This window comes from Carassius gibelio, chromosome B10 (genome assembly GCF_023724105.1).
Source record: "Carassius gibelio isolate Cgi1373 ecotype wild population from Czech Republic chromosome B10, carGib1.2-hapl.c, whole genome shotgun sequence".
Lineage (NCBI taxonomy): Eukaryota > Metazoa > Chordata > Actinopteri > Cypriniformes > Cyprinidae > Carassius > Carassius gibelio.
In genome coordinates, this window is record NC_068405.1 from 25,679,281 (window position 1) to 25,706,855 (window position 27,575).

A 27,575-nucleotide genomic window follows, 5' to 3' on the forward strand; every position below is an offset into this window, starting at 1 on the left:
TGGCCTCACTGCAAAAACATCCTTTTGGAACCTTTATTTTTAAGAGTGTACTTATATATATATATATATATATATATATATATATATATATTGTTGCCCTGCACTATACTGCTAAAGTTCATATGTGCGTTGAGTGGAGAACTGCCTGCTAATTGTTCTAGTTTTGTCTGTGAAGAATGTGGCGAAATCATCAGCTGTTAAAGAGGTGATGGAGGGAACAGAGAAGAGAATTTAATGTTTTGAAGAGATTACGTGTGTCTGAAGCGTTGTTGATCTTGTTGTTGAAGTATGAATATTTGGCAGTATATGGACTTCAGCAGAGAAAGATTAATGCAAAAACTGATACATAATCAGGTCTGACGGATCTTTTGATTTGTGCCATTTTCTTTCTGCTGCCCTGAGTTTGGACCGATGCTCACGAAGAACATCAGATAACCAAGGGTATGAAGAGGCACCCCATGCTGGCCTGGAAGAGAAGGGACATATATCATCTAGACAAGAAGTTAAGGATAGAGCATAACGTTTTAGGTGCTGCATTCACATCCAGGAAGCGTAGGAATCACCTAAAAGTAACCGGAAGTGATAAATGTGATACTTATCTTTAGAGTTGTTCCGATTCCGATACTAGTATCGGAAATATCACCGATACCACAACAAATTCTGGCATCGGCATCGGCGAGTACATGAATCCGATACCATTTTCAAGACCTAGTTATGACCGCTAGCTTTGCCTAACCGCTGCACGGTTCTTCTTCGCTGCTCAGAATGCATTGCAAACACAGGAAGTTGTGCTGTGTTGCCACAAGCAACCCCTGTTTAGAGCAGCGAAGAAGAAATGAAAACGCGTTAGCAGCCCTAATCTATGACTGGATCTCTCATCGCATTTTAAACTGCCAACAGACAGTAAAGCCGCTTCTATTTTATAGGTCAGTGGTTAGCAGTATTTCCGCTGTTTAGCAGTATTTCAGACCGTAACAACCAGACAGTAAAACGGCGACTAGGGATGCCACAAGTACTGCCACTTCACTACCAAGTCGGTGCTGAAAATTGAAAAATGTGATGATAGCAGCGTCTCTGTAGTACCGGTAGTAAGTTACGGACTCCCGAGTATATTCGGTCCCCCGCAGCTGCGTTCATTCACTTCCGTGTTAGTCTAAGCGCAGGGCTCCATACTGTAGCCGAATATATACTAGTGTCTGTGAATATTAAACTGCAAAATACTATTTAAATATTACTCCTGCAAAATCTACATCTCTTTGGGAGACGGGCGCAGATGCGCGGGAGCTCGCTGTTTTGCAGTCTCTGCCGTGTGTCACTATATGAGGACACGAACACATAAACAGTCACTTCATGAGAATTTACCGTTTCATTTGAGAAAACTGTCATATCATAAACACAGACACTCAAAGATCTTCATGGCGAGTAAATTGACAATTTATTAAGCTACTGTTGTAGCCTACAGTAGATTTAGCTACGTCTCTATGTAGTAATACGTCTCTATTAATAATAATAATTATGCCTAGACGGTTGCTTGTTTTTTACTTGTTTTGTTGTAAAGAGATTATCTGATTAATATAGAATTTTTTATATTCCTAGACTTATGTTGCAGTTTTTTATACAGTTATATTGTAAAACTAAAATAAATTTTTTAGTTTGCGGTGTTAGTTTTTTGGCTGCATTTGAAGTTCATTTTCGCTTAAGAAAATAATTTTACTGTCAAATTCATGTCAGATAATAAAAATGCTGTAATAAATACAGTAGTTTACCATGTATTTGTTCATGTTTTATCAAGGGATAAGTCTGAAGCACACCATAAAATAATTCTAGCAATTTACACAGGGCTAGTAGTATATACAGCTGTATATACAGATACACACCCAGGTATCGGATCAGTACTCGGTATCGGCCGATACCCTGCGCCCAGGTATCGGAATCGGTATCGGGAAGAGAAAAAGGGTATCAGAACATCTCTACTTATCTTATACAACAATTCATTAAGAAGTTAATATTGTTATTTAAGACCAGAAGATAAAGACAGAGCAGAATTGTTAATCTCCAAGCAATCCTCAGCAGCATTTAATTTCTTAATATACATTTTGAATGAAGTTCGAAGGCTTTTAAAAGCGGTGCTGCACAGACCGATTGGTGCATGACATCAAAGGACCGCGAGAGCGATTCAAAAGCACAAGGAGTCGTCTGGTCTCTAAGCTCTTGCGCTACTTTGATGTCACACACCGATCAGTCTGATGGTGATGACCCACTTCAAGTCAAACAAGTCGAAGGATTCAATGAACCATTCATAAAAAAGCATTTACTTCACTCCTGAATGAATCAGCTATTTAAACGAATCAAATAAATGAATAAATTACTTGTTGACTTAATCATTAAGACATTTACCAACACCCACTGGCAGCTTTAGTTTATTATTTAGAGCAGGGGTCGTCAAACATTTTGGCATGGCTTGCCATTTTAAATTTTTCTGGTGACAGTGCCAACACAACATCCCCCCAAACCCCCCGTTTTAATGTATTCTGTATTTAAACGGTACATACACATTTTTAAATATGATTAAAAAAAAAACAATTTGATGCAAATAGTTTCTGAATATTTTTGTATAAATTGTTTTAATAACAGATACACAGTGTGCTATATGTGTGTGTGACAAGGTCAATGCATTAAAAATCTGTTTAATCACCGTTAATGTGCTGCTTTAATAATTGATACATGTGCGCAAATACACACACACTCACTCACACACACACCTCGCACACCAAGATCATGCTTTGCAAAAAGTAACATTCAGAAGCTCATAAACTTATCAGTGCTGCCACGCGACTTTTATTAATCGATATTTAAAGTAAAAAAGTGATGTGACATACTGCCAAGTATGGTGACCCATACTCAGAATTCATGCTCTGAATTCTGAGTATGGGTCTTTGTATTTGTATTACTACATTATTACAGTCAAGCCTGAACACAGGAAGCATTTTGTTACACAAAACATTACAAATGTATAAAATGTAACAAAAATTATGCCAAATCAGAGGTTAATCCTTCTGGGTCTGATCTGATTTTAACTTCTTATTTCAGTCTTCTGAATCATTTTGTCTATATGGTTATAGCCATACCAATTCATTTGAGTATGTATAATTCTGTATGTGTGTGTCTGTGAGTGTGTGTAAGTGTGTGTGAGCGCATGTATCCCTTTTACACTCTTGATATTTTAGAGTGTAACCCCTTCCTTTTATTTTTTATATTTGCAGTGTTACAGTCACACCAGTTCATAGGTGTGTGTGTACAAGTGTGTGTCCGCACATGTGTGAGTTGGTAAATATTTTAGAGTTTCACCCCTTCATTGCATTGCAATTTTTGTTTGCATTGTGGGGGATTTGTAGATTGTACACACAATTTTCCCCATTTCCCATTTGCCATTCATTTCCATTTTTGACAGAAGACCATAAGTGTAACTACTTTTGTATGATCAAAAAAAAAAATGTAATGTTCTGTTTTAGTGTCTCAGAGAGAGAGAGAGAGAGACGCTGGCTTGTGGAGAGGACGCTGGCGCTGTCTGTTCGCCGCTTCTCCAGTTGCGCCAAAACAACGCCAAGTTTTTAACCTTTTTATCTTTTACTATCCTCTACCCTCGCCACCGACCAGTGGACCTTTTACAAAAAAAAAAAAATAAAAATAAACTGTTTACCTCCCGCACCACCGAACTGTGGGCCTTACTGGATAGCTAACGTTATCAGGTAGCTTTTGAGTCTAGCGGTGGCCTACCTGTTGCCGCTAGCAAAACACCTGCTCGGAGCCTCCCTGGAATTGGTCGTCGCTGCTCGTGCATCGCAGCTGCTACGCGGCTAAAAACGGCCGTTTTTCCGCGCCGCCGCCTCCACTATGTTGAGTTACTCCGTCAACCAGCTGATGAAACTCAACAGTTTCCTCACTCCACCGTGCATTGCAGTGCTTAAACAACTAGGAATTCTCCGCCGTCCACGCTATCTCCATAGAAGTTCCCGCAGAAAGTTTGTCTGCTCACAGACAAGTCCTACCATCCCGGCTCTCTGGTCAGCAACACGAACTGTCGCACCACATACACTGAAGCTGAATGCAAAACGTGGAGTGGACTCCAGTCTGCTACGGCCAGTGCAAAGATTTGTTGCTTCATCAAGTAGCAAAATCGAACTCTTAAATGCACAGTCTATTACAAACAAATCCTGCCTCATTCATGACCATATCCTGGAAAAATCTCTGGATTATATGTGCATTACAGAGACCTGGCACCAACCAAATACCTTTTTTTCTTTAAACGAGAGCTGTCCCCAAGGATATAGCTACCTCCAGAAAGCTCGCAGCACGGGGCGTGGTGGCGGCCTGTCAGTCATCCATCGCAGCGATCTGGATTTATCTCTGCAACCATTACCTGAACTATCTTCATTTGAATGCCTTGCATTTAAATGTAAGTACCCTTCCCCTGTGTTGTTCCTTCTCATCTACCGACCACCAAAATCAAACCCATCATTTATCACTGAGATGTCAAATCTCCTCACAACTTTCTGCACATCCTCCGCCGATGTTATAATTTTAGGTGATATGAACATCCATGTTGACACCCCCTCCTGCCGTTTTTCAGCTGAATTTCTTCAATTACTGGACTGCTTTAACTTAAAACAACTTGTTGGTGTTCCCACACACACCAGGGGGCATACCCTGGACCTGGTCATTACTAACTCTGCCCCTCTCACCAACCTGCAGGTGTATGACCTAGGTGTGTCCGATCATAAGGTAATCTCTATGGATTTGCCATCCCCATCCAGCCTCTCCAAGCCTAAGCGGAACATCTGTTTCAGAAACCTAAAAAACATAAACCCAGAACTCTTGGCAGCAGACTTTCAGCATCTTTCCACACACTTTTTATCAGCTGACGAAGCAGTGGACTACTACAACAGCCATCTGAGCAGCCTCCTGGACCTCCATGCACCTGTTAAAACAAGAACAGTCACCTTCACCCACTCAGCACCCTGGTTTACAGATGGGCTTCGTAAGATGAAGGCAGCAGGGCGGGTCCTTGAGCGGCGTTTCAGAGCCTCTGGCCTCACTGTACATAAACAAATCTACCGGAAGCAACAACAAAAATATGCACAGTCCCTCAAAGAGGCAAGGTCACAGTTTTACTCCGATGCCATCAGAAACAGTCCAGGAAATTCCAAGCAGCTCTTTTCCACTATAAACCACCTTCTCAAACCACAATCGACCCCACTTACTGCCGCTACAGAAGAGCAGTGCAATAAATTCATGGATTTCTTCACGTCAAAAACTGCACATATTCGTTCTGCCCTTTCTGGTCCTCCCACCCAAACTGTTCCCCCAACATATACCATCTCCCAACCCCTAAACTGCTTTCCTGAGGTTTCATCAGAAGAGGTGCAGAACATCATCAGGAAGATGAAATCCTCCACCTGTCCCCTGGACCCTCTCCCAACCTCCCTGGTAAAAACTCATATCACCGTCCTAAGTCCCCTGATCACTGCTGTTATAAATCATTCCCTCAAAACTGGTCACGTTCCCCCTGTCTTAAAAAATGCCAGTATCACACCACTGCTCAAAAAACCCACTCTTGATTCGGAAGTCCTATTCAACTATAGGCCCATCTCAAATCTCCCCTTCATATCAAAAGTACTTGAGAAAGCAGTTGCCAGCCACCTTCAGGACCACCTCAAATATAATAACCTCTTTGAAAAATTCCAGTCAGGTTTCCGCTCTGCTCACAGCACAGAGACTGCCCTCGTTAGAGTCACAAACGACCTCCTCATATCATCTGATGCTGGCTCCCCTTCCCTCCTCATCCTCCTGGACCTTTCTGCTGCATTTGATACTGTCGACCATGGTATTCTTTTAAACCGGCTCCACCTCACTACTGGACTAAATGATACTGCCCTCAGTTGGTTCAGATCATACCTCACAAACCGGACAGAATACATCTCCCTGGGCCACTCCAAATCATATCCACACACAGTTACTTGCGGTGTCCCCCAGGGGTCAGTCCTTGGCCCCATCCTCTTCATTCTCTACCTCACCCCCCTTGGCCAAATCATCAGGCGTCACAAAATCTCATTCCACTGCTATGCCGATGACATACAGCTCTATGTACATGCCACAGCTGAATCCACACCCTCACAGTCATCCCCATCAAAACTCAGCACCTGTCTGGAGGAGATAAAGGTATGGATGGAGCACAACTTCCTTCAACTAAATAGCTCCAAAACCGAAGCCATCTTGATTGGCACTCCTCACCAAATCAAATCATCATCCATAACCAGTATCACCTTTTCTGGCACCAACATTCCCCTCTCATCAACAGTAACTAATCTTGGTGTAAAAATTGACTCCCAACTCACTTTTGAAGCTCATATAAATCACTTATGCAAGACCTCTTTCTACCACCTCCGTAACATCTCCAAACTCCGGCCCATTCTCACCTTTTCAGATGCCGAAAAACTGGTTCATGCCTTTGTCTCCTCCAGACTGGACTACTGCAATGCACTTCTCATTGGGATTCCTGGAAAGAGTCTGCAGAGGCTTCAATACATCCAAAACTCTGCAGCTAGGATCCTGATGAGAGTGCGGAAATATGAGCACATTACCCCCATTCTTCACTCACTCCACTGGCTTCCCATCTCCACCAGGATTGAGTACAAGGTTTCACTCCTCACACATCAATGCATCCATGGACATGCCCCCTCCTACCTAAAAGAACTTATCAACCCACAAACCACAACCCGTTCCCTCCGTTCCACTCACTCAAACCTCCTCCACATACCCAGAACCAGACTGAGGACAATGGGAGACAGGGCCTTTTGTACTGCTGCCCCGCATCTGTGGAATGGCCTCCCTGACTCCTTGAGGGCTCCACAATCTACTGATTGTTTTAAAAAAGGCCTCAAGACATTTCTTTTTAGCAAAGCTTTTGGTCCCTTTTAGATTATTATTATTAAAGAACTGCTTATCTTTTTGTTTTTGTTTTAACCCTGTAGCACTTTGAGATCTCTGATGAAAAGTGCATTATAAATATAATGTATTATTATTATTATTATTATCACTTAGCTTTTTCATGTCATGTCATGATTACTTATGTAGAGCTATTGATATGATTTTTAAACATTTGAATGTACTTTAAAGTAATGCTAAATGCATATTTTTTATAATAACTAATTTATGCTGATCATATATTAATTTCTTAAAGTTTCTTATGACACAACACTTTAAATATGATTCATGATTTTAACATTGACAATATGTAATATTAGCAGGATAAACTGGACACTTCCACTCAATCACAGCAATGGAGGATTATCATGATATTTTGAGAAGTTGGACGAGAGTGATTTCTCTGGTCTTCTTCTACCTGACCTTGATCCTCTGTGTTCCTGGAAATGCATTTGTCGTGTATGTTGCTGGATTGAAGATGAAGAGGACTGTTAATGCAGTAGGGGTTTCACAATCTAGCGACTGCTGACCTCTTGTGCTGCCTTTTCACTCTTTACTATGTGACCGAGAGGAGTTTTAATGAAAACTGGGTGTATGGATCCATAATGTGCAAGATTTTCCCTTTCATTATGCTCATCAGCAGGTTTGGCAGCATTTTCACACTGAGTTTGATTAGTCTGGATCGGTTTACTCAGGTGATCACTCCGGTTTGGGCTCAGAATCATTGCAGCTTGTTCATCGCACGATTGTCCTGTGCATCGGCTTGGATTCTGGCTTCAATTCTCAGTCTGCCTTTTACGATGTTAAGAGAGACTTGCACAAAAATAATAAAACACACTGCCGGCTTTATCAACCTGATAAAGACAATTATGAATTGTATGGAAGGTTGCGCATCATCAGATTTGTGTTTGGCTTTTTGGTTCCTCTCATATGCATCACAACATGTTACGGATTCATCACACGCAAATTAGGCAGGAGTCATTTTCACTCTGGACGAATGTTTCGTATAATTTTGGCTGTAATTGTGGCCTTTTTTCTGTGCTGGTTGCCGTATCACATATTGCGTTTGATAATAATGTACGGAAAGAAATCAAGTCGCCCGGTGGCTTTTGCAGTGAATATGTTGACCATCTCTTTGGCGTATTTCAACAGCTGTCTGAACCCCATTCTGTATGTTTTAATGGGGCAGGATTTTAAGAGCAATGTTAAACTTTCTCTAAGACGTGTTTTTGAAAGAGTTTTCACTGAGGAAGGAACACAAGCATCACAATCCACACGGCCCCAGCACACACACTCAGTGTAGAGAAGATATCAACTCATTTATACTATATATACTGTTTTCTGTTTTCTGATTGATTTGTATTACTGTTTTGATAATGTTTTAATTATTTCTTCTCTAAATTCATCAACTTGAAGTCAGCAAGTCATCTAACTCTTATTCATCATTCCTGTGTGTTTCACTCTGTATTGTTGATGTATTTTCAGCGATTGGTGATTTGTGAACTATCGTCAAAGCTTAACCTTACAACGATAGAATACTGATGCTTGATTAACTTTTTTGGTTGCTATCAGCTTAGAAAAAGCTTGTAGTATTAATTCATAATAATGGTATGTGGTTTCTATGCTGAATTCAACAAGAAAAAAAAAATATATATACAGAATTTGCATTCACTTTAGTGAAGATATCGACTAATTTATTCAGTTTTCTGATTGATTTGTGTTACTATTCTAAAACTATTGAACTATTTCTCATCAGAATTAATCAAGCCAAACTTAGCAAGTCATCTAACATTTAATAATGATTTTTCTTTTTCTGTATTGTTCATATATTTTCAGTGTTTTGTGATGAACTATAGTAATAGAATATTATGCTATAGTGTCTTCTTTTGTTTGCTGTCAGCTTAGATGAAATTTGTAATATTTCACTAATAATGGCTTGTGGTTTCTATAATGAATGGATTAAGAAGAATACATGTAAATACATAATTTAAAGCTTGCATTTATGAAAAAAACTAAGGTTTATGATACACAGGATAATCAATCAATCAATCACCTTTATTTATATAGTGCTTTAAACAAAATACATTGCGTCAAAGCACTGAACAACATTCATTTGGAAAACAGTGTCTCAATAATGCAAAATGATAGTTAAAGGCAGTTCATCATTGAATTCAGTTATGTCATCTCTGTTCAGTTTAAATAGTGTCTGTGCATTTATTTGCAATCAAGTCAATGATATCGCTGTAGATGAAGTGACCCCAACTAAGCAAGCCAGAGGCGACAGCGGCAAGGAACCGAAACTCCATCGGTGACAGAATGGGGAAAAAAACCTTGGGAGAAACCAGGCTCAGTTGGGGGCCCAGTTCTCCTCTGACCAGACGAAACCAGTAGTTCAATTCCAGGATGCAGCAAAGTCAGATTGTGCAGAAGAATCATCTGTTTCCTGTGGTCTTGTCCTGGTGGTCCTCTGAGACAAGGTCTTTACAGGGGATCTGTATCTGGGGCTTTAGTTGTCCTGGTCTCTGCTGTCTTTCAGGGATGTAGAGGTCCTTTCTAGGTGCTGATCCACCATCTGGTCTGGATACGTACTGGATCCGGGTGACTGCAGTGACCCTCTGATCTGGATACAGACTGGATCTGGTGGCCACGGTGACCTCGGAACAAGAGAGAAACAGACAAATATTAGCGTAGATGCCATTCTTCTAATGATGTAGCAAGTACATCAGGTGTTATGTGAAGTGTTTCCGGTTCCGGTTTACCTAATTAATACAGCCTAAAAATCCTTTAACGAATTTGGATATTAAAAGCATATTAGTATGTTATGTGTAAGCCAGGTTAAAGAGATGGGTCTTTAATCTAGATTTAAACTGCAAGAGTGTGTCTGCCTCCCGAACAATGTTAGGTAGGTTATTCCAGAGTTTAGGCGCCAAATAGGAAAAGGATCTGCCGCCCGCAGTTGATTTTGATATTCTAGGTATTATCAAATTGCCTGAGTTATGAGAACGTAGCGGACGTAGAGGAGTATAATGTAAAAGGAGCTCATTCAAATACTGAGGTGCTAAACCATTCAGGGCTTTATAAGTAATAAGCAATATTTTAAAATCTATACGATGTTTGATAGGGAGCCAGTGCAGTATGGACAGATCGATCTGCTGGAAGGAATGGAGACGGGCACGTCCTTATCTCCTACCTTATTCACCAGATCTGCCTGATTCCGGGGTTCGGAAGCCCGAGCTTCGGTTCTTCCCCCCCGAGCATCGGCTTGACGCTCTGCCTTTCTTTCTCCGAGGAGATTGACACGGAGGGCATTGGCGAGCTTGTAGTTGCACAAACATAAAGTTGCATAAGCACAGTGTAAAACAAACAGTGTTATGCCTTATTCGGGCAGTGTTAATGAGCAGCTATTTAATCTCTGAGGGGATTAATATTGTTTGTGTGACTAATCTATTCGCGCACTGTCGAGGCAACACGTGTATTACATCATTTTCAGTTTTGATGTGAATTTTTCCATACCCGACCGCGTGTCTGGTTATTTAAACTCCATTTAATAAGCAGGAGTTAGTTCTATCACTTCAATCTGTATTTTATCGTAATCTAGACCGTGTCTACTTGTCTGATTGTTTGATTATTTTAAATTCTGAGGAATTTAATGACTTTGAGAAGTTAATATATCACTACAATGTGCACTTTATCACAATCTAGACTGTGTTTACTTGTCTGATTGTTGAATTGCATTAGATTCTGAGGAATCTAATGACCGTTATCTAACTTCGAGGAGTTCAATATATCACTTTAATGTGAATTTTATCTCAATCCAGACCGTGTTTACTTGTCTGATTGCATTAAATTCTGAGGAATATAATGACAGTTATTTGACTCGTGAAGTTAGATGTACTGGAGGTACTGCTGGGCAGGAGCAGACCCCTCCGCGTACAAACAGAGCGGTGCCGCCCGTGTTCCCCGCTAAGGAAACAGGACCAGAGGCTGAAGCAACGCTCTGGGCCAGTGACTTCTCAGCCTAATCCGAATCCGACGGAGCCGTACTTCAGGCTGGGAGGTCCACGGCCAAAAAGTCATGATGCATTTCGGTCACGACTACAGAGGGCGGCCCCTACTGGGGTAGAGCGGTGTCCACCTCATTACACGGTGCCCGTCTCACCTCAGTGCCCTCGGGAGGTGGGTCTGCCAACCCTGCCAGAGTTTCAGGGCGCAGCCGCTTCCAGCGAGTACTGCTCTCAGTTATTTCCGCCCGTGAGCGTAGCGGAGCTGAGACGCTCACCGCCCCTTTGGCGGCCTCTTACACCAGAGGTCAGTCTCGAGAGACTGATTCCCTTAGTACATCAGTTAGCAGCGTGAAAACTACTGCCAAATGTATCTCAATGGGTCCTGCACACGGTAGAAAGAGGCTATCGCATTCAGTTCGGCCATCCACCGCCGACATTCAATGGGGTTACACGGACAGTAGTCGGCCCCCAGCATGCTCTGGTGATGGAACAAGAAGTGAATACCCTATTAAGGAAGGCGGCCATCGAGGTGGTCCCTCCTCTAGACAGGGAATCCGGGTTTTACAGCCGGTATTTCATAGTTCCAAAGAAGGGTGGGGGGGTGGTGGGGGTTGCGTCCGATATTAGACTTACGTCATCTAAACCTCTCAGTTATGTCACTGAAGTTCAAAATGCTCACTGTCAAAAAGGATGTAGCTCAAATCAGATCCGAGGACTGGTTTGTTGCAATAGATCTCAAAGACGCATACTTCCAAATATCCATCCTTCCACAACACAGGAAGTCTCTGAGGTTCGCTTTCGGGGGCAAAGCTTACCAATATCGAGTACTTCCCTTCGGCCTTGCACTCTCACCCCGCACGTTCACGAAATGTGTAGATGCGGCTCTGGTATCCCTCTGTATGCAGGGCATCCGCATTCTAAATTATATTGACGTTTGGTTGATTCTAGCTCAATCAGAGCAGATGGCGGTTCGACATCGAGGTGTCGTTCTCGCCCATATAGGGGAGCTGGGTTTGAGACTGAATGCCAAGAAGAGTGTACTTTCTCCAGTTCAGAGAACCACCTATCTAGGCATAGTATGGGATTCGACCACGATGCAGGCACATATGTCTCCTGCTCGGATCGAGTCGATCCTCACATCAGTCAAGAGAGTCAAAGAAGGCTAGTCACTCACTGTCAAGCAGTTTCAGAGACTGTTAGGGCTCATGGCAGCTGCATCCAACGTGATACCTTTTGGCCTCCTGCACATGAGGCCCCTACAGTGGTGGCTCAAGACCAAGGGGTTTTCCCCGAGAGGAAATCCTTTCCGAACGATTCAGGTCATGCGGCGATGCCTTCGTGCCTTAGACATATGGAAGAAACCTTGGTTCTTGAATCAGGGCCCGGTGTTGGGAGCTCTTGGTCGCCGTGTAACGCTAGCGACAGACGTGTCCCTCACCGGTTAGGGTGCGGTCATGAGTGACCACCCTGCCTGCAGTCTGTGGAGCGGTCGCCATCTGACATGGCATACCAGTTGTCTAAAGATGCTAGCTGTGCATCGAGCATTGAAATATTTCCTCCCAGACCTGAGAGGTCACCATGTGTTAGTGCGCACCGACAACACATTGGCAATCTCTTATATCAGTCACCAGAGAGATCGGCATTCGTACCCCTTGTACAAGCTGGCACACCAGATCCTTCTGTGGTCCCAGGACAAACTCCTCTTGTTCGGAGCAGTGTATATTCCTGGGAGATTGACTGTGGGAGCAGACATAGTGTCGAGACAGGGGCCGAGACCCGGGGGCTTCACCCCAAGGTGGTGAAGTAGATATGGAGAGTTTTGGACCTCTTTGCGACTCAAGAGATATCGCAATGTCCCCTCTGTTTCTCTCTAGTTCATCCAGCTCCTCTGGGACTGGACGCTATGGTACAGACCTGGCCGAGGCTTCATCTGTACGCCTTTCCCCCTTTCGCTCTGCTCCCGGGAGTTCTGGCTAGAGTACGCCGGGATGGGGTCCGTCTTCTATTAGTAGCCCCGTTCTGGCCGGGCCCAGTATGGCTCGCAGATCTGATCTCTCTCCTCGACAGCTCTCCATGGGTGATTCCGATCAGGACACATCTGCTCTCTCAGGCGTAGGGCAAAATATTCTCCCTCGCCCAGAGTTGTGGAAGTTGTCTGTGTAGCCCCTGAGGGGGCACAGCTCATAGCTTCTGGTCTCCCAACCGAGGTTAACTCACTCCACCTTAAAGGTGTACGTGGCGGCCATAGCTGCTTACCACGTCCCTTTCAACGGTCAGTCAGTGGGTAGACACCCCCTAGTTACACGTTTCCTCCACGGTGCACTGAGGCTGACACCTCCAGTACGGTCCCGTGTTCCCCCCTGGGACTTGGTTGTGGTGTTAGAGGCTCTTTGTAAAGCTCCATTTTTTATACCCTCGAGCAGGTTATGTACCTAAAATTCCCTCTGATACGCAACAACCAATAGTATTGCAGGCCTTCTGTCCTCCTCCCTTTCGGGAACCAGACCAGGAGAAGCTAAATTGTATGTGTCCAGTTCGAGGACTGGACGCATACGCCCACAGAGCTGCTGTGGAAAAAACCTGACCAATTGCTTGTTTGCTACGGTCCTCCTAAAAAGGGTTCCCCTGCCTCTAAGCAGACCCTTAGTCGTTGGATAGTCGAGGCTATCAACGAGTCCTATGAGTCCTCTGGTCTTCCCCTTTCTTTGGGAGCCAAGGCTCACTCTACACGGAGTATGGCTGCCTCTAAGGCCTTTCTAGCAGGTGTGTCCCTCTTGGACATCTGCAACGCTGCGGGGTGGTCCACGCCTTCTACATTTGTCAGATTCTACGATCTTGATATGCGAGCCACTCCGGCTCTTCTGTTCCCTCGCCTCAGCTGTGCTCTTCGGATACACACTAAGCAGGGATTTGGTAGTCTGGCAGCGTGGGCACATCGTTCCCCAAGCGCTTCGACGCAGCTCGAGTTCCTGAAAAGGAACGCCTCAAGGTTACGTATGTAACCCTAGTTCCTTGAAGGAACGAGACGCTGCGTCGCAGAGCCATACTCCCGGCACCCCTGCCAGCGCCTGCTTCCCTACTCGAAGCTGAAGCCAGCTGCATGGTACGTGCTTTTATAGCTTCCTGGTCGCTACGTCACCTTGCCCGTGACGTCACGTCCTTCCGATGGACAGATTGCACACGATATTCAGAGTCGGTCTCGTCATGGACGTTCCCCAAGCGCTTCGACGCAGCGTCTCGTTCCTTCAAGGAACTAGGGTTACATACGTAACCTTGAGGCGTTTTCTCTGGGTCAAGCCTAATGTTTTCAATTCTAAACCTCTTAAAGACAACAACAACAACAAAAGCAGATATGCTTTAAACGCGAAAGTAAAAAAAAAAAATCAGTTACATCTTTAAACACATGCACGTTTGCTGACAAAACAGACGGTTGTAATTTTCTACCAAAACAACTTCCTCTTTTTCCTCACGACATACTGTCTTAAAAAGTCTTAAAAATAAAGCTTTTTATTGACATCAATGGATGTATGAGGAAACTTAAAAATCCATGGAACCTTTCAAATGCAGAAAATGTTCTTTTTAGTGAATTTTTTTTTCTTCAGATTTTAAAAAATGCTCTTCGCAATGGTTCTTTCAGGAAGTGTTCACTGAAAGGTTCTTTTGGGAACCAAAAATAGTTCTTCTGTGGCCTCACTGCAAAAACATCCTTTTGGAACCTTTATTTTTTTATTTTTAAGAGTGTACTATACATATATATATATATATGTATACAGTATATATTGTTGCCCTTGTCACAGTGTCTGGGTTGTTGTTCCCCGGGGTTCCACTAGATGTCTTCCTTCTCACGGTGTCTGTCACCAGATCACTTCCTGTTCCCTTATATGGTCACCTTCCTCCTTGTTGTGTAATTGATTGTTTCCCCAGCTGTCTCCTGTTTCCCCATTATCCTTCTGTGTATAAATACCCAGTCTGTCTTAGTCTGTGTTACGGAGTCCTTGTTTAAATGTTACAGTTATTTATTCCCGTCATCCTTGTCTTGCCTTGTGTTAGTGTCTTGTTTATGTCTGCTTTGATCTACTGGTTTTGACCCTGCCTGGACTGTTTACTCTATTGGATTACCCCTTTAATAAACGACGTACCTGCAAATTGGTTCCTTCTTCGTGTTTCCTAACACATAACGTGACAGCCCTGCACTAAACTGCTAAAGTTCATATGTGCGTTGAGTGGAGAACTGCTTGCTAATTGTTCTAGTTTTGTCTGTGAAGAATGTGGCGAAATCATCAGCTGTTAAAGAGGTGATGGAGGGAACAGAGAAGAGAATTGAATGTTTTGAAGAGATTATGTGTGTCTGAAGCGTTGTTGATCTTGTTGTTGAAGTATGAATATTTGGCAGTATATGGACTTCAGCAGAGAAAGATGAATGCAAAAACTGATACATAATCAGGTCTGACGGATCTTTTGATTTGTGCCATTTTATTTCTGCTGCCCTGAGTTTGGACCGATGCTCACGAAGAACATCAGATAACCAGGGGTATGAAGAGGCACCCCATGCTGGCCTGGAAGAGAAAGGACATATATCATCTAGACAAGAAGTTAAGGATAGAGCATAACGTTTTAGGTGCTGCATTCACATCCAGGAAGCGTAGGATTCCCCTAAAAGTAACTGGAAGTGATAAATGTGATACTTATCTTTAGAGTTGTTTCGATTCCGATACTAGTATCGGAAATATCACCGATACCACAACAAATTCTGGCATCGGTGAGTACATGAACCCATATACCGATCCAATACCATTTTCAAGACCTAGTTATGACCGCTAACTTTGCCTAACCGCTGCACGGTTCTTCTTCGCTGCTCAGAATGCATTGCAAACACAGGAAGTTGTGCTGTGTTGCCACAAGCAACCCCTGTTTAGAGCAGCGAAGAAAAAATGAAAACGTATTAGCAGCACTGATCTATGACTGGATCGCTCATCGCATTCTAAACTGCCAACAGACAGTAAAGCCGCTTCTATATTATAGATCAGTGGTTAGCAGTATGTCCGCTGTTTAGCAGTATTTCAGACTGGAATTACCAGACAGTAAAACGGCGACTAGGGATCCCACAAGTACTAGCACTTCACTACCAAGATGTTCCTTCAAGATGGTGGCGCGTCCACACGCAGCGGCTTCTCTCTGTCCCGACAGAACGGTGTTTTCGTATTTTTTGTCTTGTGAGTCGCAGTGTTTTTGTACGTGGTTGTCGCGTCTACCTGTCTGTAAGCGCAAATACAGTCGCGAGTTTCTGTCCTCAACTCAGAGGACTGTAAGAGACTGTTGTGTTTTTGTGTTCACGGAAACATGGCTCAGCAAAAGCGTTCCAGACGGCGCTATTCAGCTCGACCAGCTGATGTGCTATCGAGCGGACAGAGCTCTCGTCGCGGGAGGAAAAACCTGCGGTGGTGGGCTTTGTGTTTACATCAATGACACGTGGTGCCGCGATACTGTTGTGATCAGCAAACACTGCTCACCCCTGGTGGAGTTTATGATTATTAAGTGCCGGCCGTTCTATCTGCCGAGGGAATATACTGCTATACTGCTCATTTCGGTGTACATTCCCCCATTCAACATCATCAGCAACAGGAACGACGCACTAAATGAACTGTACCAGCACATCAGTGAGCAGCAGACAGCACACCCCGATGCTTTTCTCATCATAGCTGGGGATTTCAACCATGCTGACCTTAAGAGTGTGTTTCCAAAAATACACCAGCACATCAACTTTCCAACACAAGGTAATAACATTTTGGACTTTGTTTACACCACACAGAGAGGAGCTTACAAAGCCCTCCCCCTCCCCCATCTCGGAGCCTCAGACCACATCACTGTTATGCTAATGCCTGCATACAGACTGCTCATTAAAGCCGCCAAATCAGTTTACAAACAGATTAAAATGTGGCCAGAAGGATCATCAGAGATTCTTCAGGACTGTTTCAACACAACTGACTGGGACATGTTTAAACAGGCTGCCACATGCAATAACACCACTGACCTCCAGGAGTACTCAGAGACTGTCACTGCCTACATCAATAAGTGTATTGATGATGTAACTGTCACAAAATCCATCACTGTCCGGGCCAACCAGAAGCCATGGATGACAGGGGAGGTCTACAGACTCCTGAAGACACATAACACTGCCTTCAGAGCTGGAGATGAGGTGGGCCTGAGAACAGCTAGGGCCAACCTGTCCCGTGGCATCAGAAAGGCTAAGAGACAGCACTCCAGGAGGATAGCTCACCAATTCAGCAACAGCAGAGACACTAGGAACCTGTGGCAGGGGATACAGACCATTACGGACTACAAGCCCCCACCACGGACCTGTGACAACAACATCTCTCTGCTAAATGAGCTGAACACCTTCGCCACTTTGAGCAACAAAACAGCACCACTGCACAGAAGACTCCACCTCCTCCCGACAACCAGGTGATGACGCTGACCTCAGACAGTGTGAGGAGATCCTTCAGCAGGATCAATGCCCGCAAAGCTCCGGGTCCTGACAACATCCCTGGGTGTGTACTGAAAGTCTGTGCAGCAGAACTCACTGATGTCTTCACAGACATTTTTAACATATCACTGAGTCAGGCTGTTGTTCCCACATGCTTTAAAACTACCACCATCATCCCAGTCCTGAAGAGGCCATCTCCATCCTGCTTCAATGACTACCGTCCTGTTGCACTTACCCCCATCCTCATGAAGTGATTTGAACAGCTAGTCATGCACCACATCAAGTCTGCCCTCCCCCCCTCCCTGGACCCTTTCCAGTTTGCATATCGGTCCAACCGGTCGACCGATGATGCCATCTCCACTGCCGTCCACTCAGCACTCACCCATCTGGACAAAAAGGACTCATATGTCAGAATGCTGTTCATAGACTTCAGTTCAGCATTTAACACAATCATCCCTCAACAGCTCATCTACAAGCTAAGTCAGCTGGGGCTCAACACTTCGCTGTGCAACTGGCTGTTGGACTTTCTGACTGGAAGACCTCAGGCAGTACGGGTCGGCAGCAACACATCCAGCACCATCACACTGAACACTGGGGCCCCCAAGGATGTGTGCTGAGCCCCCTCCTCTTCACTCTGCTGACCCATGACTCCACACCGTCACACAGCTCCAACCTCTTTATTAAGTTTGCAGATGACACAACTGTGGTGGGTCTCATTAGCAACAAATATGAGACAAACTACAGGAGTGAGGTGAGCCGCCTGGCCAAGTGGTGCAGTGACAACAATCTCTCTCTGAACGTTGAGAAGACAAAGGAGATTGTTGTAGACTTCAGGAGAGCACACACTCAGCACGTTCCTCTGACCATCAACGGTGCGACTGTGGAGAGAGTGAGCAGCACCAAGTTCCTGGGTGTGCACATCAGAGAGGACCTCTCCTGGACTGAAAACACCGCAGCACTGGCCAAGAAATCACAACAGCGTCTCTACTTCCTCCGCAAACCGAGAAGAGCCAGAGCCCCATCCCCCATCATGTACACCTTCTACAGAGGCACCATCGAGAGCATTCTGTTGAGCTGCATCACTGTGTGGTATGGCGCCTGCAACGCGTCCTGCCGAAAGACTCTGCAACGCATAGTGAGAGCAGCTGAGAAGATCATTGGTGTCTCTCTCCCCTCCCTCCAGGACATCTATGGAACACGTCTCACCCGCAAAGCCCTCTGCATCGCAGGTGATCCCACTCACCCATCACACAGCTTCTTCAGCCTGCTACCATCAGGGAGGAGACTGCGGAGTCTCCAGGCCAGGACTAGCTGACTGAAGGACAGCTTCAACCACCAGGCTGTCAGGAAGCTGAACTCCCTCCCAAACCTGCCCCCCCTCCCCTCTTCTTCCCCAGGCACCACTGAACTATGAACCCCCCCCCCCCCCCCCACTAATTATATGATGGCATGCACTAGTCACTTGTGCAGCATTGGTCTGCTCACTCACCGCTCACTACCTCATTCGGCATGGAACTGACGTCATTCCACTACCTCACTTGTCACTTTAATCAGACTTAATAAGATATTATTAATAAGTGATTTTTTTTGCACTAAAAAATATTTTAACTGCTCTGTTGTTCACTTCATTGATTTGCACTATATCTGTCATTTACCTTGCGCTGCTTTATTTAACTTTATTTGTAATTATGTCTTTTTTATCATTCCCATTTTGTATAGTCGTATCTACAGTTCATATTTGATATAGTTATTTTTTTAGGCTTTAATGTTAATGTTATCTGTATGCACCGGGGTCTGAGAGTAACGCAATTTCGATTCTCTGTATGTATGTACTGTACATGTGGAAATTGACAATAAAGCAGACTTGAACTTGAACTTGAACTACCAAGTCGGTGCTGAAAATGTAAAAATGTGATGATAGCAGCATCTCCCCCGCAGCTGCGTTCATTCGCTTCCGTGTTAGTCTAAGCGCAGGGCTCCATACTGTAGCCGAATATATACTAGTGTCTGTGAATATTAAACTGCAAAATACTATTTAAATATTACTCCTGCAAATTCTACATCTCTGTGGGAGACAGGCGCAGATGCGCGGGAGCTCACTGTTTTGCAGTCTCTGCCGTGTGTCACTATATGAGGACACGAACACATAAACAGTCACTTCATGAGAATTTACCGTTTCATTTGAGAAAACTGTCATATCATAAACACAGACACTCAAAGATCTTCATGGCGAGTAAATTTACAATATATTAAGCTACTGTTGTAGCCTACAGTATATTTAGCTACGTCTCTATGTAGTAATACGTCTCTATTAATAATAATAATTATGCCTAGACAGTTGCTTGTTTTTTACTTCTTTTGTTGTAAAGAGATTATCTGATTAATATAGAATTTTTTATATTCCTAGACTTATGTTGCAGTTTTTTATACAGTTATATTGTAGAAATAAAATACTAAAAACTTTTTTAGTTTGCGGTGTTAGATTTTTGGCTGCATTTGAAGTTCTTTTTTACTTAAGAAAATAATATTACTGTCAAATTCATTTCAGATAATACAAATGCTGTAATAAATACAGTAGTTCACCATGTATTTGTTCATGTTTTATCAAGGGATAAGTCACCATAAAATAATTCTAGCAATTTACACAGGGCTAGTAGTATATACAGCTGTATATACAGATACACACCCAGGTATCGGATCAGTACTCGGTATCGGCCGATACCCTGAGCCCAGGTATCGGAATCGGTATCGGGAAGAGAAAAAGGGTATCAGAACATCTCTACTTATCTTTGTAATGATAAAAACTTCCTAATCATCCGGAAGAAGGAGGCGGGAACCGGCGCACAATCAAAACATTTTAATATCCAAAATAAATACAAAACAGCGCACCAGCCCCTCGCGGATGACTGGTTCGCGCAAATAAAAACCAAACCATAAAATAATGTCCCAGGCCTGGTCCTCTCTCGTCCTTCACGGTCGTCGCTCCAGTTTTATATCCTTCCATCTCCTACGTGGGACTCGAGACAGGTGGTAGGGCGCAGGTGCAACTCATCTCCAATCACTACACCTGGCCTCACTCCTCGTTCCCACGTCTCTCGGCCCCTCCCCACTCGTCACAATCTTATACAACAATTCATTAAAAAGTTAATATTGTTATTTAAGACCAGAAGATAAAGACAGAGCAGAATTGTTAATCTCCAAGTAACCCTCAGCAGCATTTAATTTCTTTATACACATTTTGAATGAAGTTCGAAGGCTTTTAAAAGTGGTGCTGCACAGACCGATTGGTGCATGACATCAAAGGACCGCGAGAGCGATTAAAAAGCACAAGGAGTCGTCTGGTGTCTTAGCTCTTGCGCTACTTTGATGTCACACACCGATCAGTCTGATGGTGATGACCCACTTCAAGTCAAACAAGTCGAAGGATTCAATGAACCATTAATAATACATTATTAAACTTGTCAGTGCTGCCACGCGACTTTTATTAATCGATATTTAAAGTAAAAAAGTGATGTGACATACTGCCAAGTATGGTAACCCATACTCAGAATTCATGCTCTGAATTCTGAGTATGGGTCTTTGTATTTGTATTACTACATTATTACAGTCAAGCCTGAACACAGGAAGCATTTTGTTACACAAAACATTACAAATGTATAAAATGTAACAAAAATTATGCCAAATCAGAGGTTAATCCTTCTGGGTCTGATCTGATTTTAACTTCTTATTTCAGTCTTCTGAATCATTTTGTCTATATGGTTATAGCCATACCAATTCATTTGAGTATGTATAATTCTCTATGTGTGTGTCTGTGAGTGTGTGTGAGCGCATGTATCTCTTTTACGCTCTTGATATTTTAGAGTGTAACCCCTTCCTTTTATTTTTTATATTTACAGTGTTACAGTCACACCAGTTCATAGGTGTGTGTGTACAAGTGTGTGTCCGCACATGTGTGAGTTGGTAAATATTTTAGAGTTTCACCCCTTCATTGCATTGCAATTTTTGTTTGCATTGTGGGGGATTTGTAGATTGTACACACAAAATGTTCTGTATTTTCCCCATTTCCCATTCATTTCCATTTTTGACAGAAGACCATAAGTGTAACTACTTTTGTATGATCACTTAGCTTTTTCGAATCATGCCCTCAATTTTTGTGTGTATGTGTGTTTACATACCAAGTGCCATAAAGTTGGTCATGATGTTTCACAGCTCAACCATGTTTGAAATGTTGGTAAAGCCTGATGACGTGATAAATTTGAAGAAGTGGTATAAAGTCTTGAACATTAGAGAAGAAATCATTTGCCAGGATCACAGTGGATCGAATCATAACACTGTGAGTCATGATTACTTATGTAGAGCTATTGATATGATTTTTAAACATTTGAATGTACTTTAAAGTAATGCAAAATGCATATTTTTTATAATAATTAATTTATGCTGATCATATATTAATTTCTTAAAGTTTCTTATGACACAACACTTTAAATATGATTCATTATTTTAACATTGACAATATGTAATATTAGCAGGATAAACTGGACATTTCCACTCAATCACAGCAATGGAGGATTATCATGAAATTTTGAGAAGTTGGACGAGAGTGATTTCTCTGGTCTTCTTCTACCTGACTTTTATCCTTGGTGTTCCTGGAAATGCATTTGTCGTGTATGTTGCTGGATTGAAGATGAAGAGGACTGTTAATGCAGTAGGGTTTCTCAATCTAGCGATTGCTGACCTCTTGTGCTGCCTTTTCACTCTTTACTATGTGACCGAGAGGAGTTTTAATGAAAACTGGGTGTATGGATCCATAATGTGCAAGATTTTCCCCTTCATTATGCTCATGAGCAGGTTTGCCAGCGTTTTCACACTGAGCTTGATTAGTCTGGATCGGTTTACTCGGGTGATCACACCGGTTTGGGCTCAGAATCATCGCAGCTTGTTCATCGCACGATTGTCCTGTGTATCGGCTTGGATTCTGGCTTCAATTCTCAGTCTGCCTTTTACAATGTTAAGAGAGACTTACACAAAAAATAATAAAACATACTGCCGGCTTTATCAACCTGATAAAGACAATTATGAATTGTATGGAAGGTTGAGCATCATCAGATTTGTGTTTGGCTTTTTGGTTCCTCTCATATGCATCACAACATGTTACGGATTCATTGCACACAAATTAGGCAGGAGTCATTTTCACTCTGGACGAGTGTTACGTATAATTTTGGCTGTAATTGTGGCCTTTTTTCTGTGCTGGTTGCCGTATCAAATATTGCGTTTGATAATAATGTACGGAAAGAAATCAAGTCGCCCGGTGGCTTTAGCAGTGAATATGTTGACCATCTCTTTGGCGTATTTCAACAGCTGTCTGAACCCCATTCTGTATGTTTTCATGGGGCAGGATTTTAAGAGCAATGTTAAACTTTCTCTAAGACGTGTTTTTGAAAGAGTTTTCACTGAGGAGGGAACACAAGCATCACAATGCACACAGCCTCAACACACACACTCAGTGTAGAGAAGATATCAGCTCATTTATACTATATATACTGTTTTCTGTTTTCTGATTGATTTGTATTACTATTTTGATGATGTTTTAATTATTTCTTCTCTAAATTCATCAACTTGAAGTCAGCAAGTCATCTAACTCTGATTCATCATTCCTGTATGTTTCTCTCTGTATTGTTGATGTATTTTCAGTGATTGGTGATTTGTGAACTATCGTCAAAGCTTAATCTTACAACGATAGAATACTGATGCTTGATTTACTTTTTTGGTTGCTATCAGCTTAGAAATAGCTTTTAATATGAATTCATAAGAATGGCATGTGGTTTCTATGCTGAATTCAACAAGAAAAAAAATATATATACAGAATTTGCATTCACTTTAGTGAAGATATCGACTAATTTATTCAGTTTTCTGATTGATTTGTGTTATTATTCTAAAACTATTGAACTATTTCTCATCAGAATTCATCAAGTCAAACTTAGCAAGTCATCTAACATTTATTCATGATTTCTTTTTCTTTTTCTGTATTGTTCATATATTTTCAGTGTTTTGTGATGAACTATAGTAATAGAATATTATGCTATAGTGTCTTCATTTGTTTGCTGTCAGCTTAGATGAAATTTGTAATATTTCACTAATAATGGCTTGTTGTTTCTATAATGAATGGATTAAGAAGAATACATGTATATACATAATTTAAAGCTTGCATTTATGAAAAAAAACTTAAGGTTTATGATACACAGGATAACTTGGGCAATGTTGCTGTCAACAGCAACCATATCAGACACAGGGCTCACAACTGATCTAAAATATCCAGATATAAATATTACCCATTCTCAATGGGAAGTGCCCTAGCAACATTGTTCAAAAAAAGTTGCATGGCAAAATTTCCTCAAAATGTTGCCTGTGTATCATCAGCCTAAAACATATTTACATTTTTCATATTCCAGTTATGTTTTTTTTCCCTCACTTTTGTGTTACATGGACTTGTCATAAATTACAACCAAAGTCTGTTATGTATAAATAGTGTTTTGCATATAAAGTGCAAAGATAATAATGTATAAATGTAAGTTCATTGGACTGTACAATAAACATTAAATTAATTTTGAGTGAAAATTATTATAATTATTGCAAATAGTTGCTAACAACAGTTTTCTCTGGGTCAAGCCTAATGTTTTCAATTCTAAACCTCTTAAAAACAACAAAAACAGATATGCTTTAAACGCAAAAGTAAAAAAATAATCAGTTACATTTTTAAACACATGCACGTTTGCTGACAAAACTGACTTGTAATTTTCTACCAAAACAACTTCCTCTTTTTCCTCACGACATACTGTAAACTCTTAAAAATAAACCTTTTTATTGACATCAATGGTTGTATGAAGAAACTTAAAAATCCATGGAACCTTTCAAATGCAGAAAATGTTCTTTTTAGTGAATTATTATTATTTTTTTCAGATTTTAAAAAATGTTCTTCACAATGGTTCTTTCAGGAAGTGTTCACTGAAAGGTTCTTTTGGGAACCAAAAATGGTTCTTCTGTGGCCTCACTGCAAAAACATCCTTTTGGAACCTTTATTTTTAAGAGTGTACTCTCTCTCTCTCTCTCTCTCTCTCTCTCTCTCTATATATATATATATATATATACAGTATATATTGTTGCCCTGCACTAAACTGCTAAAGTTCATATGCGGTTGAGTGGAGAACTGCCTGCTAATTGTTCTAGTTTTGTCTGTGAAGAATGTGGCAAAATCATCAGCTGTTAAAGAGGTGATGGAGGCAACAGAGAACAAAATTTAATGTTTTGAAGAGATTACGTGTGTCTGAAGCGTTTTTGATCTTGTTGTTGAAGTATGAAGATTTGGCAGTATATGGACTTCAGCAGAGAAAGATGAATGCAAAAACTGATACATAATCAGGTCTGACGGATCTTTTGATTTGTGCCATTTTCTCACGAAGAACATCAGATAACCAGGGGTATGAAGAGGCAGCACATGCTGGCCTGGAAGAGAAAGGACATATATCATCTAGACAAGAAGTTAAGGATAGAGCATAAAGTTTTTGGTACTGCATTCACGAAAGCGTAGGAATCCCCCAAATGTAACCAGAAGTGATAAATGTGATACTTATCTTTAGAGTTGTTCCGATTCCGATACTAGTATCGGAAATATCAGCGATACCACAACAAATTCTGGCTTCGGGGGAAGTCGTGGCCTAATGGTTAGAGGGTTGGACTCCCAATCGAAGGGTTGTGAGTTCTAGTCTCGGGCGGGACGGAATTGTGGGTGGGGGGAGTGCATGTACAGTTCTCTCTCCACCTTCAATACCACGACTTAGGTGCCCTTGAGCAAGGCATCGAACCCCCAACTGCTCCCCGGGCGCCGCAGCATAAATGGCTGCCCACTGCTCCGGGTGTGTGCTCACAGTGTGTGTGTTCACTGCTCTGTGTGTGTGCATTTCGGATGGGTTAAATGCAGAGCACAAATTCTGAGTATGGGTCACCATACTTGGCTGAATGTCACTTCACTTTCACTTTCACTTTTTCACTTACATGAACCCATATACCGATCCGATACCATTTTCAAGACCTAGTTATGACCGCTAGCTTTGCCTAACCGCTGCACGGTTCTTCTTCGCTGCTCAGAATGCATTGCAAACACAGGAAGTTGTGCTGTGTTACCGCAAGCAACCCCTGTTTAGAGCAGCGAAGAAGAAATGAAAACGCGTTAGCAGCACTGATCTATGACTGGATCTCTCATCGCGTTCTAAACTGCCAACAGACAGTAAAGCCGCTTCTATATTATAGTTCAGTGGTTAGCAGTATGTCCGCTGTTTAGCAGTATTTCAGACTGGAACAACCAGACATTAAAACGGCGACTAGGGATGTCGTATGTTACTATTTGAGGACACGAACACATAAACAGTCACTTCATGAGAATTTACAGTTTAATTTGAGAAAACTGTCATATCATAAACACAGACACTCAAAGATCTTCATGGCGAGTAAATTTACAATATATTAAGCTACTGTTGTAGCCTACAGTATATTTAGCTACGTCTCTAAGTATTAATAATACGTCTCTATTAATAATAATAATATATGCCTAGACGGTTGCTTGTTTTTACTTGTTTTGTTGTAAAGAGATTATCTGATTAATTTAGAATTTTTTATATTCCTAGACTTATGTTGAAGTTTTTTTCTACAGTTATATTGTAAAACTAAAATACCTTTTTTAATTTGCGGTGTTAGATGTTTGGCTGCATTTGAAGTTCTTTTTCGCTTAAGAAAATAATATTACTGTCAAATTCATGTCAGATAATGAAAATGCTGTAATAAATACAGTAGTTCACCATGTATTTGTTCATGTTTTATCAAGGGATAAGTCTGAAGCACACCATAAAATAATTCTAGCAATTTACACTGGGCTAGTAGTATATACAGCTGTATATACAGATACACACCCAAGTATCGGATCAGTACTCTGTATCGGCCGATACCCTGAGCCCAGGTATCGGAATCGGTATCGGGAAGAGAAGAGAAAAAGGGTATCAGAACATCTCTACTTATCTTATAAAACAATTCATTAAGAAGTTAATATTGTTATTTAAGACCAGAAGATAAAGACAGAGCAGAATTGTTAATCTCCAAGTAACCCTCAGCAGCATTTAATTTCCTAATACACATTTTGAATGAAGTTCGAAGGCTTTTAAAAGTGGTGCTCAGACCGATTGGTGCATGACATCAAAGGACCGCGAGAGCGATTCAAAAGCACAAGGAGTCGTCTGGTCTCTAAGCTCTTGCGCTACTTTGATGTCACACACCGTTCAGTCTGATGGTGATGACCCACTTCAAGTCAAACAAGTCAAAGGATTCAATGAACCATTCATAAAGAAGCATTTACTTCACTCCTGAATGAATCAGCTATTTAAACTAATGAAATAAATGAATAAATTACTTGTTGACTTAATCATTAAGACATTTACCAACACCCACTGGCAGCTTTAGTTTATTATTTCGAGCAGGGGTCGCCAAACATTTTGGCATGGCTTGGCATTTTAAATTTTTCTGGTGACAGTGCCAACACAACCCCGCCTCCACCCCCCCCCCCCCCATTTTAATGTATTCTGTATTTAAACGGTACATACACATTTTTAAATATGACAAAAAAAACTATTTGATGCAAATACTTTCTGAATATTTTTGTATAAATTGTTTTAATAACAGATACACAGTGTGCTATATGTGTGTGTGACAAGGTCAATGCATTAAAAATCAGTTTAATCACCGTTAATGTGCTGCTTTAATAATTGATACATGCATGCAAATACACACACACTCACTCACACACACCTCGCACACCGAGATCATGCTGTGCAAAAAGTAACATTCAGAAGCTCATAAACTTGTCAGTGCTGCCACGCAAATTTTATAAATTGATATTTAAAGTAAAAAGTGATGTGACATACTGCCAAGTATGGTGACCCATACTCAGAATTCATGCTCTGCATTTAACCCATCCAAAACGCACACACACACACAGTTGGGGTTCAGTGTCTTGCTCAAGGGCACCTACAGTAAGTCATGGTAAGGCCAGCCTGAGACTT

At 41.9% G+C, this 27,575-nt stretch overlaps 1 protein-coding gene and 1 pseudogene across 1 annotated transcript; both read left to right on the plus strand.

Moving 5' to 3' along the window:
- Window positions 1-7,339: 7,339 nt before the first annotated feature.
- LOC127966139 (C3a anaphylatoxin chemotactic receptor-like) lies at window positions 7,340-8,287 on the plus strand (annotated as a pseudogene).
- A 13,380-nt stretch (window positions 8,288-21,667) lies between these two features.
- Window positions 21,668-23,467, plus strand: LOC127966593 (C3a anaphylatoxin chemotactic receptor-like). Its single transcript, XM_052567702.1, has 2 exons — window positions 21,668-21,805; window positions 22,397-23,467. The coding sequence occupies exons 1-2, from the start codon at window positions 21,668-21,670 to the stop codon at window positions 22,979-22,981; spliced, it is 723 nt and encodes a 240-aa protein (XP_052423662.1). The 3' UTR covers window positions 22,982-23,467.
- Window positions 23,468-27,575: the final 4,108 nt, after the last annotated feature.